This window comes from Cygnus olor, chromosome 21 (genome assembly GCF_009769625.2).
Source record: "Cygnus olor isolate bCygOlo1 chromosome 21, bCygOlo1.pri.v2, whole genome shotgun sequence".
NCBI classification, from domain to species: Eukaryota; Metazoa; Chordata; class Aves; order Anseriformes; family Anatidae; genus Cygnus; species Cygnus olor.
In genome coordinates, this window is record NC_049189.1 from 2810763 (window position 1) to 2828631 (window position 17869).

At 46.3% G+C, this 17869-nt stretch overlaps 1 protein-coding gene and 1 long non-coding RNA gene across 4 annotated transcripts in view; one reads left to right on the forward strand and one right to left on the reverse strand.

Annotated features, from left to right (window-relative positions):
- Positions 1-137: 137 nt before the first annotated feature.
- Positions 138-12352, reverse strand: LOC121058172. The gene is made up of 3 exons (XR_005814101.1): positions 11856-12352; positions 5671-11116; positions 138-5577 (listed from the first exon to the last, which is right to left on the reverse strand). It is a non-coding gene; the product is annotated as an uncharacterized LOC121058172 (long non-coding RNA).
- A 144-nt stretch (positions 12353-12496) lies between these two features.
- The window catches only part of DVL1 (dishevelled segment polarity protein 1), an 82985-nt gene continuing 77612 nt past the window's right edge, over positions 12497-17869 (forward strand). For 2 of the 3 annotated variants that reach the window (XM_040533345.1, XM_040533346.1), the window contains exon 1: positions 12515-12793. In XM_040533345.1, the coding sequence (XP_040389279.1) occupies positions 12624-12793 (170 nt within the window). In that variant the 5' untranslated portion in view covers positions 12515-12623. Of the gene's footprint in view, positions 12794-17869 lie in introns of all 3 variants that reach the window. The other variant, XM_040533344.1, reaches the window with a different exon arrangement.

The window sequence follows — 17869 nt, forward strand, 5'->3', positions numbered from 1 at the left end:
GCCATCATTATGTCAGGCATTTTTCTGTGCAGTGCAATCATTAAAAAAGGAATAGCAAAGCCTGATTGTGATCTCTCATATGCTGGTGGAAATCAGGAGAAACAATACTGTCACTTAGCACTTTACGTGTTCTAGGTGAAATAAAGAGAGACTAATTCAGCCCTTCACAAACGACAATGTAAATACCTCAATTTACGAATGGGGAAATGTCAATATCCTCATTTTACAGGGGAAAGGGAGACACACAGATCTAGTTTCTTGCCACCAAGGTAGTGTTGGGATCAGCTCCAAAGAGCTCTAGAAGCCTAATTTTGTATTTCTCACTCTAAGCTTGTTTGTTGATTTGTTTTTGTTTCAGTGCAAACCAAATCAAATTTGGCACGAGCAGACACTTTCAGCTGAAGCTGATGGAGTTACAGTGCTGTAATGCCGGTGTCAGTTAGATCAGATCCAGAAATGATATGGAGAGGGCTAAACTCCTGTGTGGAATCTGGAGTGTGATTTTCCTGCAGTCCTGGGGTGGATCCTGCCCACACAGAGCTTGTGTGCACATCAAACCGAAGGTATGATCACAGCACAGGTAGACAGACCGATAAAAAGAACGGCTTCCCACGAGCCGACCGTGAGGAACAAGAGTAACAACACATTCCACCATAGCCCGTCAGGCACGTTCATGGGCCACAGTCCCCAAAGGGGAGCTGAGGAGGGATAAGAGTCCATTCTTGTGAGTTTTGCCATCGTTTTGGGGAGCAGATGCCTGAGATAGTGGGGCTGTGGGCTCAAAGGGGAGCTCCACATGTGAGCAGGTGGGATGTCCGAAAATTTGCAAGTGAATAATTTAGTGTTAAAATCCAAGCAAGGTAAAGCATCAGGAACACCAGAAAATATTAACCACTCTACACAGCTACTCTGACTGCTTGGGATATGCTGCAGCACCGTTCCCAAACTGGGGCACAGATGAAAATAAGGTGTTTCCTGCCTTTGTGGGCATGATGGCAGTGGCTCGTGTTCCTGTGTAAGGGTGTAGGTGGCCAAGGATTGCCAGCCTCCTCTTTGGTAGTCTGAAGGGAATGGCAGAGGAAGGGATTGCGTGTGGGCTCGGTGAGTGAATGGAACTGGGGTGGGGTCTCCAGGACGTTGCGAGTGGTGGAAGTGTGAAGAGGAGCTTGTGTGGAGCTGCTGTGAGGGTGAGGTGTGGTTTTGGACTTGAAGCAGTGCTCTGCTTGCAGCTGGTATCCCAGCAAGGATTTCTCCCTGGGGATGGGGAACACTGAGGTCTTTCCTTGGATCACAGCTACCTCATCACCAGCAAAGGAGTGTGGTGCTGCCGAGTTGCAGCTACTTACACTGAAGCTGAGCTTAGCCCCCTAGCTCTGCCAAAAGTGTGGGCGAGGCTTCCTACATAGCAGAAGGGCTATAATGTCTATTCAGAAGCTAGGATGTGAGTACTTCTGTGCACACACTTTACAGGGGTGGGAGATGGACCGTGTCAATCTTTATAGACGTTCCCACTTCTCTCTGCTAGTGAGGACTATTTTAAAGGGCAAATATATTGGGGACCCTTACTTTTAATGCCTTCAAATATTACAGAATCTTAATAATATGAAAATAGTACAAGTGGAGGTGAGCCTGTGCTACAGCTGTGCAGTTCCTTGTCTTCTTACAGTTTGCACAGCCCTCCTGCTGTTCTCTAGACAATTTCTGTGAGTTCTGCCTCTCCCTTCACTTAAGACACACCTGTATGGAGGTGCTCAGGGTGGGCAGACCCACGACTGGTGGCGAGGAGGGCACGGAGTCGGCCCAGGTCCCTGTTTGCCTGCCCTTCCCCCGGAGCAGACAGCCATTCTGAGGTTGCCTTTGGCTGGACCTGACTGAAACCCAAGCTGCATTCCTGCAGGTGCGTAAGGCTGCGCTGGTTATTCCATCAGGGTGGCACAGTCTCAAGTAATTGCCATTAATGTCTTTCTCCCTCCCTTTCATGTCTGTGAGTCAAAGGTTGGAGATCTTTACTTGCCAGTTCAAATTGCTTAGCATAGCTCACAGAGACACCAGCTCAAAGTGGGGTTACTCATAAACTCCGGAGGCATTTAAATATTTTATTTGACTTCTAGGCTGCAAAATAGCTTAAGGGGAGAGAAATTAATATGTTCTCTGAAACAAGCACTAGGAAGGGCTTTATGAGTTCATCCTTGCTTTGATCAAAAGCTCGAATTTGGGTAATGGTCGTATGTGCCAGGATAATCCTAGACTGACCAAAATAGGAGACCAATCTGAGATTACGGCCATTTTTTCTTCAGGAGAGGCACATGTTGTGTGATTGGGCTGAGGATCATAACAGTGGTTTTCAAAAGCAGCCTGCCACATCTAGCGTGTAATTTACTAAGTTAAAATTCTGGCTGAAAGAGATCCAGGCATGACTGCTGGATAACCACTTGTGTGTTTTCAAACTGCTGAAAAAAAAGACAGAGAAAACCGAACGCTCAACTGCAGAGTTGTTTTTTTTACATGTGCACTTTGTATTCTGCCAGTGGTTGGCATTGGCATGAAGTTTGTGTGGCTGATCTAGTGTCAGAACCTTCTAAAGGAGGCTGTACACAGGGGAGGTCACTGAGAGAAGAAATCAGCTGTAAAGGATGGTTCTGCCTTAGAAGTGAAGAGCTTGTAAGGTAGAGGAAGCCTCCCCATCAGTGTGCATTTGGCATTTTATTTGACTTTTATCTTGGAGCAGCACAGCAGTCTTGGGTAAACTCTTGTGCAAGGAAGCCCTGCATGCACTAAGGGACACGTTTTGGTGATGGGACTCGGTAGGTCAGGCTGATGGTTGAACTTGATGATCCTGGAGGTGCTCTGCAACCTAAATGATTTTGTGATCTTGCACATGAAAATTAGAAGGCTGGACTTGCAATTAACCACTAGACTAGGGACAGGGCTCTTTTCTGTTCCCACTCTGCCGGAGACGCAGTGTGATTGTAGACGGGTTGGTTTTCTCTCTCCCATCTCTCATCTCAACCTTTCTCTCTCTAATATGGGACGTTAACGTGCCTCTCATGGAGAAACAACGTTTAAATATTTGTATAGTCCTTTGAGAATGATAAAGGTGTTTTACCTGAGTTATTCAAAGTAGTGTTCCACTGTACTCGTGGAATGTTGCATCTTGATGAACATCTTTCCCTGTCGCTTTGCAGGCTCTTGGCAGGCTTTGTTAACCCCTAATATTTCTTTCTTTTTCTTCCTTTTTTTTTTTAATACCAATTACTTCTCTGGCTCAGTGAAGGCAGAGAGTCGAAAGTCTCTTGTAGGGTTTTTGAATTTTAGGCACTGTAAGCCCTTGTTGTGGAACAAGGCAAGGGTGTACAGCAGTGACCTTAGAAGGGGTTGTGCTAAATGCCAGCTGGGCTCAGACTGACTCAGTTCTTTGAAGGAAGAAATTTCAAAAAGCTTTCTTCATAAAGAAAATGGTCCTTTATTTTAGGTTTTATTTCAGTTTTGGGAATTGATATTTTTTGAGCCTTGTGTTTTTGTATTTGGAGCAGTTAAATTGTTATGGTTTTCTTATGATTTCCTATATCTAGATAGGAAAACTGCAGTGCAGGTGTTTTTTTCACACCAGCGTTCGTGTTTGTTTTGGCTTTGCTACTCAATTTGTCTTCTATGAACTTTGTTCATAAGCAACAAAATATGGTTTTTAATCACTGTAAGAAAGCTATAACCTATAATAATATTCTTTCCCTCTTTTATCATTGTATGGTAATTTGCAGGAGAGAGTTCATGTATGCAAATTGTAGGCTTAGCTTAGCGAAGATGACATTGCCATGATCTTAATTGGACGTAAATAGAAGGGATGCTTATCTGGAGGAAGGAAAATGAGTACAGATGAAAGAGTAAAGCACCTGCATGGGACCAGTGACTTGGAAAAATGAACAGAAGTGTGGAGAGCCCATTCTGGAGAGTCTGGGGAAAAATATTGCTTTCCATGAGCCGATGAGGTTTTAATTGAAGAGTTAGGGAGTTTAATTGGAATGGAAGCTCATGCATTTGTGTAGCTGAACAGTCACTGTACAAATGCTTAAAGAATAGGGATTATGTAAACCATGATTTTTTTTAAGGTAAAATTAATTATACACCTGCCTCTTAGTAATTCAAAGTGGTGGTTTAAAGGGGGAATGTTCTTGTAAATGGGAAACTTCCAAGTGCCATGGGATACCCTACAGGTGGGACAGGTAGGTGCAGTGCCCAGGGTGCCCGCAGCAGCGCCATACGTGACTTCACCGAGGGAAGCAAGTGGTGTTCCCTCCACTGTGATCCCAGTCACTGTGTCAGGCTCTATGTACAGCAGCCCCGTAGGAAAAGGCCTGAGAGTAGAGCAGCAGTTCGGAGAACCTGACACCCGCACCCTGTGCGTTTCAGGTGGGGAAGGCTGCTTTTGACTTCAGCCAGTCTCATCCTCTGGACTGAAGACACTGTAGCTGGAAAATGCTTTTTCAGTTTAATTTCCTTTGAAATAAACGCAGCTCGTGCATTTAAGGCTGGTTCATAACACAAACCAACGAGTGCTAAGTGGGGGCACTCAGCAGATTTGTTCTAAACCATGTTTGTGATACAAAGTGCTGCTGCACATGAGCCCTTTGAGTTTATTTGGCTGATACAAATAGAGGAAGCTCCAGTGCAATTTTGTATTTCTGGTACTCGGTGAAGATAAAGAGCCTATGACTGAGAAGCAGGGGGGAGTAGAAGTGAGGAAACAGTCACAAAATGTGATACTGGTTTGCCAGAAGAGATACAGAAGGCCACTGGCATAACAGGGTAGAAATAGAGCCCCTTCCCTTCTGCTTTGTGTGCACAATGCTTCCTCTCAAGACTGAGAGGAAGACTCGGTCCATAGAATTTGTTTCATTCTTTATTGCCTCAGAATTAATTTCCATTATTACTGTTACTTAACTTCTGCCATTTATCATTGTTGTGTAACTCTCCTAACATTTAAGAAATAAAGGAGAATATAATAGAGTTTCAAGTTAAGGGTGATTTTATTTCTTTATGCTCTTTTGAGATGCTGTCTAAGCTATCACCAGCATTAGCTAATTCTTCCCAATAACATGTTTAATCTCAGAGCATCCTAGTGTTTGACAAAGTGCAGATCTGATACAGTAAGTTATTCCAGTGATTTCAGTATGGTTTCCACATGGGACATCATCATTTGACTTGGTCATGGGGCCCACAGACAAATTCTAGCTCTGCAAAAGCGTATAATGAACAGTTCTGTGGCTGTACATGGAGTTTAAACCATTTATCACGGAGACGAAGGCTGGCAGCTCCCTCGTGGTACATAATTCTGCAGGACCAGAAGGGAAGATAACATATCCTGCTGGAATAGTTAACGGCACAGTTTTATGGTTCTCTCCCAGCCCAAATTCCTCTCCCTGCAGAAGTAACACCTTGCGAAGTTCCTGCTGTGCTTTCTGTTCTTGGAGAGCTGCCACCCGCTGAGTACAATCCCAGCTGGTGTGACAGAGTTCTTCCAGGGACACCGGTGGAAACAACTTGTATTGCTGCGTGGATGGACAGTGCAGGTGCAAGAATCTGAAGGATCAAAGCAGGATATGAAACTGAAAAGTGGCAAATGAAGATTATTGACTAGATTGGCTCTAGTAAAAGTATTATCTGCTCTCATACCTCGTTGGAATCATCCTACAGCCAGTTTCACGCTGTTTCATAGCATCTCTTCAGTAATGCTCTGTGATTAGGGTGAATCACGCTGCGATGGCTCCTTGTGCTTTCTCAGATAACTGGGGGGGAGAAAGAACAAAAAAAATAACAAACAGAAACCCTAAAAAAAAAACAACAAACAGGTTAAAAGGGTTGAGAGCTGAAAGCAATGAGAAGAGGAGGGGAAGTAGTTCCTTCTGCTTGGGCTATTCATTTGCTGAGAATGAATGACAAGAATCCTTGAGCAGGTGGAGACAGGGGCCACATACAATAAAGGTCTCATCCAAACGACCCTTCCTGGGACTGTTGTGGGACTTCAGTGGTCATGATTATAACCTGTAAGTCAGATTCTTCACTGTGAGGGGAAGACAAGTGAGAGCTCCTGAAAAAAAGATACTTTGGGCAGAGTGAGATCATCCTGGAACTGGTGCCAGTCCCACTGGGAACATCTGACTCAACAGCATTTTTCTAAGATTTAAATTTACTTTTTTTTTTCCTTAAACACCACAGTTGAAGTAGAGCACCATGCCACAAAAAAAAAAAATCAAATTATCTTATGAGTGCTGGGAGCTGGAGATGGCAGCATTCTGCTGGATTGAGGTGACACACGTTGGGTTGGATTTCTCTGTTTGTTCTTTGCTGGGGGAATAGGGAGCTTGAGTGGAGTTTTTTGAGGTCTTCAAGAATAGAGATTCGGCGTTTGCAGGCCTGTTTATTTGTGACTGACTCCATGCACATACCAATGCCTCGTTTCCTCCAGCATCTACACAGACTGGGGAGAAAAAGGCAAAAAAGGCAGCTGCAATTAGTTATTATGAAGAGTGGGGGCTTAGTGCACAGGCCTGGCTGCTCCTGGGTGTCGCTAATGCTCAAAGCCCTGTTCCTTTCTGCTGGGACGCTGGGTCTCTGCTGGCTGGCTTCAGGCCAGCCACTGTTGGGCATTTTGTTGCTGGGGCATCTTTTTACTTTTCTCTCTCTGTAGGCAATGGGGCTGATTTTCCAGGAAAGCAGCTGGGAACAAGGAAAAGCTCATTTAGCGACCGCAGGGCCTGCTCTGCAGACCACTGAAATTAAATATTTTCATTGTCTTCAACTTGTCTGAAATGAAATCCAGATTGTCCCCATTTCCTTTCTGCCTCCCAGTCTGGGGAGAGCCATACCAGTGGAGAGGGACTTGCTAGGCATTAACAGAGCACATTTCTGAGGGGAAGAAGAAACACTGGGGACCTGAGAGAAGTAGGACAATGGTCTGAATAGCATTCCTAAGCAAAAATCTCCATTGTTCCTTAGAGGTCAAGTTTCTAAACACATGTTGCCCTCTGCACATCAGCTGCTCTGAAGACAAAGGTTGCAGGAAAAAATCCCTCTTTTTAATGAAATAATAATAATAAAAGGCACTGCAGCTGTTAAGAAGAAGTAGGAGAACCAGAAAATGGTCAAGGAAAGAAAACATTGAGTCATGATGAGCAGGATCTGGGGTCAACCCTTAAACACATCGATGAGATGTGCTCTGCATGAAAACATTTGGAAGTACTTGGGGCTGACGAAAGGGTACATGTGCAATAGCGACCGATTCTGCAGGATTGCAGCTAGGAAGACTCCAGAGAAGGTGTGGGAGCACTGAGTTTTCTAACCCGTGGTGTTTTGTGTATGTGGTTCAGCAACACCCTTGGGTCTCTCATGGAAGGCGTCACTTCTTCCCTTTGCAGTCACGGCTTTTTGTGCAGACACCAGAGGGTCTCATGAAAATTTCCCTTTGAAGCCCCAATCCACAGCAAATGTGATGGTGAAAGAGATGCTATCAAAAGCAGCTTGCTGTCATTCAGCGCTTTGATGTGCTCAATCTGTTGCCTTTTTCAATAACCTTTCACATCTTTGTAGCCTCATCTCCACTGTTGTGATTGTCGCTTTAAAGTTGTGTTCCAAGGCAGAAGCACTAACATTTCTGCAGCAAGAGTAGGGAGAGAGTTGTAAGACAGGCTGATGCTGTTCTGTGTGAGCACCTGATTTTCACTTGAGTTTTTCCTGTTCCTGGGAGACCTCGAACGGACAGGAACATAATTTCATTTGGTCTGCTAATTCTTCCACCTCTGTGGTCCACCCTAAAGGAACTGAGATGCATCAGACCTTCAGTAGCCATAACTGAATAGCCATCAATAGAACCAAGTTGGATGAAAAAGAAGGACTGAAACTGGAGGAGATGCTCTTCATTCCTGTGAATCCCCAAAGTTATGTGCATCTGCTAACAATGTTGGTTTCCATTACAATCTTGTTTCTTTTTAGCCATCCTTGTAGAGCACCAACACAAATGTCCTTTGTCCTTCCTCTCCCCTAAGTACACTGTCCCTCATTCCTACAGACCTGGAGGGCAACATCCCTCTGTAACACGCACGTTCCTTAGTAAAAGGAGTTCTTGGAAATGCTGCTGAAAATACTCACTGTCATTTCACTCCCTGATGTATTTGTATTTGAATCCAGTGACAAGGAAAGCCCCGGGGAGCTTTGCCCGGGAGGCTAGAGCAGATGCCATACTGCAAGTCTTTTGCCTCCCTCTAGCGGTTCGTGTCTTTATTTACTTGTAAATTGCATCAGGACCAAGCCCTGCGGTGACCTGACTGTGCCCAAGACCGGATCCCTGAGTAAACCGACTTGCATTGCGTCCTGCTGATGTATATCGGGTTGGGAGCCAGCCTACAGCATCTTAATTTTAAGTGCTTCGGACCTGTTTGGTTGCGGTTTTATCTTTCTGCTTCTTTTTCTCCTTGAGTAGCATTTCTGTTTAGTTCTGATTTTGCATCGATGCTAGTTTTGCCAGTGTGAGTGGGTATAGTGAGGTGGAATCCCTACCCCAAAAATGAAGAGTAGCTGTATAACTTGCCTTTTAAAATGTGCTGAAAGTCTTCATACAAGTGCTCAGTGTTTAAACAGGGAAATTTAGTATCTCTGAGAAGGAATAGGTTGGTGAACAATTCCTGTCTGGTTCATTCAGACAGCAACACACCCCTTCATTAAGTTCAAAATCCATTTCCCCTTTTATTTTTAAACAGTGGTGACTTTGGAGAAATTACTGGGGGAATATAAGGATTAGTCCTACTGCTTAGTCCCACCACTTTGGCAACCTGTATTTTGTGTCTCCAGGTCACTACTGTGATGCCAGTCTGGAAGGAATCTTCCCTGGCTAATGGGTGTCATTGGTTTAGGTCTGGATAAATCCGTCCTGCTGGCCTCCTTGCAGGTGCCACCAGTCCCACAGGGGGCGTGGATAGCTGGCAGTAAATGACGGGAAGCGTGCAGTGGTGCTCAGCGCGCTGATCGTGCTGTATTGCTGCAACAAAACAGAAGCCTTCGTTTTCCAGGGCTGGCTGTCCAAATCAACATGACATTACAAATACTGTCTTCCAGGTGGTTAAAAAATACCCACGAAATCTCAGAGTGGCTCCAAGTCACAGCTTTGGCAAGTGTCGGAGTGCTCAGAGCTTTGCTTTTCTTTCTGTCCTATCTCTTTAAACAAACGCTTATTTGCCAAGCACCCAGAGTGTGATGAGTTTTTTGAATTCACTGAGACAAGCAACCACCATCGCTGTAATTCAAAGGACAGCTTTTTAAAGAGGCTTGGTTATTCTCTGTGTGGTAATGAAGTGCACTGCTATATAAATGAAGAAAAGGGCGAGCAGCTTTTATGCCTCGGGACACTATTTGCTCCCTGCAGGGGTCAGCAAGACTATTTGCTCTGTCACGGAGAGCACAGCAGTAATAGCAAGAGATTTTATGCCTTATATTTATTTTCCACTGAAGTGTTAAGCACTAAACTCTGCAAGAAGCAAGATATGAGCCCTGATGGGCCGGTGGTTTGCTAAGGTGGCGTATTCTGCATTCCTATGTACACTCTTTAATTGGATTAGCTTGTGGTTTGACTGTAACATGAAAGTGGGTTATCTCTTCTGTGCTTTATGGGGACCTGGAAAGCTTTTTGTGAGTCATAGATTCAGCCTCATCATGGCTGTTCCAAGGTAGTCATCTGACAATTATCCGACTCATTATATTTTCAGTTGTCAAAAGTGAAAGCAAAGCCAACAGAGCAAGAGGAGAGCTCTTTGCAGATTTAGTCTGTGTGTGGATACCACCTGGATCTCTGAGGAATTCAGGAGGTCATTAAGTATGAACTGAAAAGACCAAAGGGTTGGATGTTAATACTTTGCCTGGGTTTTGTACAGCAAAAACTACATAAAGCCCAGTATCTCAGAAAATATAGCTCGTACCAGAGCTGTCATCTAGTCCTGCCAAAGGGAGCCTTTCCCATTCTTGCTCAGAGACTCTCGTGTGTGGTGAAAGTTGTCCATTCCTGACTTGAGAGAGTACCAAATTACTAGTTACATGATGAAGATTAAGGCCATACCTTTACTTTGCTGTTTATCATACCTTGTTTGATGATCGTACAGGCATTTAAGTTCAGCAGGGATGAGCATGAATGTCAGCAAATAAACAAATCAGTAGAGTAGAAGAAATCCAGTGACTGCAATTTTGTAATTGCTGTACCAGAAATGATGGCAGATAGTTGATGTTTTGTTTTCTAAGTATTATTAAATCTCATTGAGTTGTGGATTAGCCATGCCTTTGGTAGAGAGGCTCACAGGTCTGGTTCTGCATAGGAGGGTTCGGCTCTGGAGGCAATGTAGCAGTACTCCTGTGTTGGTGTGCCATATGGATGTCTTATTCCTGGTCAGTATTTCTTAAGGGATTTTTGCATTGACAGTCAACAGTGCCACCAACCTGTTTCGTTTTTTTTTCTTCCTTTATTATTCTCAATATGGATTCTTACAGCTTCCTTCATAAATGCTTTGTTAACTCTGTTTTTTGGTTTATCCAGATAAATCCACTATCCCCCATTACTGTAGGTAACAGAGTTGACAGTATACATTACAGCAATGCTGTGTTATTTGAATCCAAACACCATGTTCATTTTTTTTAATGTTCATAATACATGCGTTTCCACTTAAATAACTTTATAAACAGGAACACAGGAAATCAGGACGTTTCTTTGCTGATCTCCAAACCTTTAAGAGCATCACTTTGTTTTTGACAAGCATGGTCAGGAATAATTATACATCCAGAACAACAGGTGTAATGTGAGATACAGGGGAGAATTTGCAACAGTTTAAGGCAATGGGACACATCATTCTTGCTTAAAGTTGGTGAGAGCCAGGAACTGGTAGTGAATTAAGCATTCAGAAACTTGGAAATAATAGACAGCAATAATGTTAACGGACCTTTTGGCACCTCTGATGCAATTGGCTCCTCTGTTTTGTGCTGGCAGAAAACCATTCCAGTGCCACCGGTAATTCAATCACTGAGCTGTGATTTACCCCTTCACAGAAAGCAGCTGGATATTCTGAGAAGTGGATGTCCTCTTTCTCTGAAAGGGAAAAAGAGGGAATGTAATTAGCTTGGGATTTTCCTGAAAAAGTATTCTGTGATGAGCAGATTTCTTGAAACCTGAGCCTACTGTTCTGAAATCTTCATTCCCTGGCTGTCATTTTTGGGGATTTTTAGAAAGAAAGGTGGACTTGTCCCAAACACATCAACTGCAAAACATGGCTCTCAAAAGATTTTTCTCTGGACCACGTGCTCCAAAGCACATATATTTCATAAAGCAGCAGTGAACGGTGATTCTTCTGCTGTTCTGTGAAATTTAGGAGATGATAGGTCTAAAGCTTGCTCTGTGACAAGCACCTCAACGGGCTCTGTGCTCAACAGGCTTCTGTTGAAGCAGCTATTAAAAGCAATTTTTTTTCTGAGCCACGAATCTGTCTCTGCTTTCTTATTAGCATAAGCTCCAGAGACGCCAACTGCACTGGAAAATTTTGCGATCTGCAGAGAATCCATGAGCTCATCGCTTAAACGGAACCCAGCTCGGCTCTGACGAAATGCAAAGGGCTGCTGGGAGGAGGGAGCCCAGCTTTTGAGATACCTGAACCAGGGGAGTCTGCCTGCCGTTACACTGTTGCGAGTAGTGTCAGCCGCATAAATCTTGCCCATCTCTCATAAATGCAACGGAAAGAAGCCCATCACATCTTGTAAATAGTGCTGAGTTAGAACATAAAGCTTTAGTACTGAATATGTGTGGTAACATATATATCTATGTGGTAACATACCTGACCTTTCGTGCTGCCATGTGGGTGATGGTGCTGGCCACCTTGGCTAGGGGATGTACCTGGAAAGCATTTACTAACTCCTAGAGGCAAAAAATAAGGAAAGAGGTGTTTATATAGCCCTTGGGGGGCACTTACAGGGACACTATGTGCTTTTATGAGGCCAAAGGCCTTACACAGGGGCTCTCATGTCTGTGTGTCATACTCCAACAAATCACCACCAGCATCAAAAGTCCCCAAACCGACACGTAGGCAGTTTGTATTCGGGAAAAAAATAAAAAAATAAAAATAAAAATAAGGAGGGGAGAATAAAAAATATAAACAAAAAACCCCGCGACGGCTTTCGTGGCCGTTCCGCTGAGGGGGGCGGCGAGCTGCCGGGGGGCGGCGTGCGAGAGCCGGGCTGCCCGCGGGCAGGAGAAGGAGAAGAAGGAGAAGGAGGAGGAAGAAGAAGAGGAAGAAGAAGAGGAGGAGGAGGAGAAGGAGGAAGGCGGCCTGCCCGCAGCCCCTCGCCCCCCGCCGCCCCCCGGCCCTCGCTTGCCCGGCGCGGCGAGCGGCGGCCGGCGGGGAGGATGCCGGCGGGGCGGGCGGCGGAGGGCTGCCGTTCCCGGCTCGGGCAGCTAGAGAGCAGTGCAGGGAGCCAAACCCCGGCCCCGGAGCTCGCAGCTCCCTTCCTGTCCGCGGGCTGCAGGCGCTGAGCGGAGCCGAGAGGCGGCGGGGCCCCCGGCCGGCTCCCCGCAGCCCTCCTCCTCCTCCTGCCGCCCTCTCCCCATGGCGGAGACTAAAATAATCTACCACATAGACGAAGAGGAAACCCCTTATCTGGTGAAGCTGCCCGTCCCTCCGGAAAAAGTCACTTTGGCCGATTTTAAAAATGTCCTCAGCAACCGGCCGGTGCACAGCTACAAATTCTTCTTCAAATCCATGGACCAGGATTTCGGGTGAGTGGGCAGCGAGGATAAGGCCTGTGGGGTGTGTGTGCGTGTGTCGCGGTGCGTGTCGCGTGTCGCGACAGGCGATTTCTGCTCCGCCTTTCCTCCCTTTTCTCCCCTCGCTGCTGACAGCCGGGGCTTTAAACCTCCCTCTGCCCCCCGGGCTGGGGGAGAGGGAGCGAGCACCTGCTCGGGAGGGCGCCTCCTCTGCGGGGCTTCAGCTGGGGCCGGGGGAGGATCCGAGCCCCGGCCGGGTTGGGTCTGGCCCGGCTCGGCCCGGCCCGGCCCGGCCGCCCCATGCCGCGCACTGCGGCGCCCGCTCGGCGCTAGGCCCCGGGGGGGGGGACGCGGCGGGTGCCGCCGCTAACATGGCGGCCCGGCCGGCCCGGCGCTGGGGTCGCCTCCTTCTCCTCCTCCTCCTCCTTCTCCTCCTCCTCGCCCTTCCTCAGCCCCACCGAGGCTCCGGCTTCTCCCCGCCCTGGCAGCCCGGCGCGGTGCCACCCAGCCGGGCCCGGCCCGCGGCCTCCCGGCGGGGCGAGGAGCTGAGGAGAGCCCGGCGGTGAGGGACGGAGCCCCCTGGAAGCGGCCCCGACCCCCCGAGACTGGCCTCGGGACTGGTTTTTGGGGGGGCCCGGGGCTCCTTCACATCGCCGTGGTCCCCACACGAGCGTGGGTTTGCGTGCCACCAGGCTTATCTATGGTCGTAATAAAATAAACCAATAAAGAGCCGTTTGACAGCTTGCCAGACAGTAACTTTCAAAAATGTATTAATCCCTTTGTAGTAAATTGCTTCTCTTTGTACTCACATCTGTCACTGGCAAGACAATTTTTAGATATTTAAATGCCTTGCCAGTAGAAGAGAGCAGGTCCGTGGAATACTAATACGGACCTGACCCTAAAATAACGCTGCGATTGAGGTGCCAACGTAGCGTTTGGTCAAATACATCATCATCCCGAGCGTCCCCTTACACGTCATGTAGACTTCTTCTTATCCATGAGACCTGGAGCCTTTCTGTTGTGTTTTATCCACGATGGAATGTGGATATTGTTTGTTGACATGGATTTCTTATGTGGCAATTTGTTAGTATTGGCATGCTGCTGTAGGAATGTTCATGCGTTGACTTGTTGTTGTTCGGGATTGTGAAAACACAGTTTGGGAAACAACTATACAAACTGTTTGTTTTCAAAATAAGGTCTTTGAAAATGTCTATTCATAAATTTTTCTCCTTCACCCTCAAGTGACAGGGACACATACCCTACAGCAGGCTTAGAAATTCTAGCTCTATGTTTTTGTGGTGCAGCCTCAATAAAGGGTGATGGATTTGTTGAGACAGCGTATGTGCTCGTTCCCACTGCTACAGACACTTGGTACGAGGAAGAACGTACCTGTGCCGAGGCATGCTGAATGTTCTGGGGGCATCTCTAAGACATTTGGGCTGTTCTTGATCTTTGACCAGGTAGCAGAGTTTGTAATGTAAATCCTGTGATGGATTCTCTTGTTAGTCTCTAAACTGAAGGAAAAACGATTTGTTCTTGCCTTGTCATGGAAATGGAGATGGTGGAAGATAAAGCGCTGCAAATGGGTGATTAGGTTTAGGACATGTAAATTCTGCTTCTCTTATTTAAACGGCGGTCTCGAATATGACTCCACAAACAAGTTTCTGATTGTGAGGAGGGTGACTGTGGCCTGTGCGCAGTCCAGATCTGCAGTCGGATAACGTGGAACTGAATGTGGACTGATTGGGTAGCAAACAGAAATTTGTAACCATTAGACTGAAAAAGGGCAAGTTCTGGAGAAGACCTCGTAGGATGCTGGCAGGTGAACGAGTAACCATGGGGTAGGTGAAAGTGCGAGCTTGGTGGATGCTCTGTAAATTCATGTTGAGCTTGCCGGGTCATATAGATCTTACCTAATTTTTATGTCCCTCAAAAGCACTAATGGACAAGCTTTGGGCAAGGGTGCACAGGTAGCAGTAACTGCAGGATGGAAGAAATTGGTAACCCAAACCATTTTTTTTCGATAGCACTGGGGGCTGTTATGAAAGTTGTATTACTGCTGGCCTTAAAAAAGGGATTGCTGGAAGGGATACAGCAGCCTGTGATACATGGGAGGTCTCCCTTGTCATAAAAAGCTGTAAATAGGTATATCTGGTGAAATAAGAGCTAAAGGGAGTTATGGCTCTGCCTTACGCTGAGTCCTACCTAATAGGAACGTAACTCTGGTGCTGTTTGCGCACCTCACCTGGCATGTTACCTGTTAAATGTCTACATACAAACATTTATAAATTCCATCTGCAAGATTTGTGCTGGGCTTCATGGCTCACCATAGGAGTACAAGCTTCAAAAGAAAATTAGCCTCAGTGTGTGACCTTATATCACTTTAAAATGTTCGCTAAGCTGTAAAAGTAAATAAAGCCCTGCTTTTTCTCCCCGAGCATTTATTCTGGCTGTCAGAGCTGCGCTATTTATTTGATTGTTTTCTCTAGCTTGAATCTTCTGATAGAGCCAAGACCTCCAACTGCTGATAATAGGTGGTCACCATCTGTTTTATTTTATTATTATTTGTATTTTTTATTAGAGCTATATTGCGTGAGCGGTACTTGCAGAGGTGAAAATTCCAAGCTTGCCTTTTAAACCCTTTGCTGAAAGCCTCCAAAAGTTCAGCACGAACTTTACCAGTGGCTCTTTGGCGGCAGAGGTCCAGATCTAGGCAGGGTGGGTTGTATACAGGGGCCTATGCATAAACCTCACTGACATACAAGCTTCTCCGACTAGCTTTTGGCTTCCAATAAAACTTTTACAGCTGAGCTACGAGCCACAATAAAATCGGATTTATAATAAAAAAGCTGATGCACTATTTCACAGCGCTGACAACAGCACAACCACATCGCAGTTCGTTCTCCTTCCATGGCTGTTGGATATATTCAGGGTGTTCCTGGCATCTTTTACCTTTCCAGTGTTGTAAAGCATCACCTTGTGATAGGCTTGTCTCTAATTCCCATGAAAAATAGCTTCTCTGTGCTCAGACTGAAGGTGCGATTGATAACCACGGCTCTTCTGAGTGCATCTTCACGAGTATTTCGATCAACTTTCAATTTATGCCACAATCCAGGTTAGAGAGAGCATGCCTGATTTTCCAAACAAATCACATGGACTTTAACACAACCCTGTCTTGAAGGTGTTTTTTTCTGAGCTGAATTCAGAGGTGCATGTGAATTTGCCTGGAAGTTTTCTGGGCAGGTACAGTGGCCACTGTACGCTGATGGCTTCATGAAGAGTCTGTGCACTTGGTGGCACGTCGGAGAATGATCCCAGTAGCCAGAAGAGGTCTTCTTGGACTGAAGCTTTAGGTAGCAATTCTGGACATGGCATAACTTGAGGAAAAAATGTGATGATATGAATTGGAACAACCTCATTTCAGCTCTGTGTTTGTCCCTGCGTGCTCTCTGTTAGCAAGGACCATCTCCTTCTTCTGGCCTCCTGTTAGCTTGGGCAGCATCGGCATGAGGACCTTCTCTGCATCTCATCCGATGCGCGCAGCCTCTCTTGCTCCATCCTGTCCACAGGCTCACGTTCTTTAGCTCACATCTCGCCAACCTCTGTATTTTGTTTTTGTAGGAGTAGCTCCCTGGAGGGTGGCTCTTGCAAGCTGTCAGTCAGATTTCTGTTCCTGTCTCACTTGTCAAGCGAACTTTTGTTCCTCTGTGACAATTACTCCTGAAAATCAGGGAATTAGAAGAAATCTAATCTCAATCTTGGCTGTCTCCGCAAGCATTAATAGTAAATACAGGCTTTTTTTCATAATCTTGTCTACAAACTGACTTCCTGATCGTTGCGAATAGGTAATTACAGCTGCAGTTGCCACTAACCATAAGAGAATTGTATGTCTAATTTCTACCGTATGTGCCTGCAAACGTCCTCCAAAGCAGCTTTTTTTTTTTTTTCAGTGTGTTCTGTAAGTGGTGCTTAGACGTGGACTACGGTAACGTGTGGGGTTTAAATGCAGCGTTGTGCCCGTCCCTGGTTCCTCGCCTTGCTCGGTGGCTGTGCGCGGCGATAATCTGGCACGCTGGCTGCTGCTTGGCAGGGCGGCTCGCAGGGCCCAATATGGAGTGAAAAGCACTTCTTGTGTTAGGAAAGCAAATGTTTTCCTGGAGAAGTGGAGCCTCCTTGAGAAGGCAGTGATCGGGAACCGACGCGGCAATGCTGCACATGTTGTTGTAATTAAGGCCCGGCCTTTCCTGGATCCTGAAATAATGCAATAAATAATGGTGTTCAGAAACAGTGGATGTGTTGAATTGTTTCCAGCCTTGAAAGACAGAGCTGCTGGCAATCGGACGGAGCTGGAGGTGCACCCAGAGCCCTGTCAAGCTGTGCTGTGAACGCGGAGCAGTTGTGTGCTCGTGTACCTGTGCTGGGTTACCGGCCTGCCTTCAGCTTTCCTTCTTGGAATGGGCCTGAGAAGAAAGCTGCAGGAGCGGTGAATTTCCTTCTGCCTTCGGTTACATTTTAATTTGCCGCTGTGCCTTGCAGCGTTAATATTTCACTATCAGCAAAGCCGTAGAAAATAGCTCTAATGTGGAACTTTCACCTCGATTTTCCTGGCAGCGTCCCTTTGATAGCAAACCGTCTTTCCGTGCCATCTCATTCCCAGTGGTGATTTCTGCACTGACTCTTGCTGGGGTGGACCTGTCCACGTTCTGCAAGCCCAGGCTTCCCCGTGGCCTCTGTTTTGTGTAGGAATGATGTCATCTGTAGGATGCAGCCTGGTTAACTGTGCTCCCACTTGGACTCGACCCATGGAAGTGCTTTGTAGCTCTGTTTTTATTCCCATCGCCGGGAAGTTAAGCTGGGACATTACAGGACCGGGCTTGCTAATGCGGTAGGATCTGCCAGCGCCGAAATTTAGAGAAGGGGCTGTTTGTGTTGCGTGGTTATGGACGGGGAGCTGTGTCATCAGCTGCCTTCGTTGCTTGCAGCGACTGATTCTTGCCTCTCCGGGGAGGAGAGCGGAGGTTACTTCCTACCGCTGCAACTGCTGGTTCTAAGGTTACAGCTGCGTGTCCTCGCGATGATGTATAATGC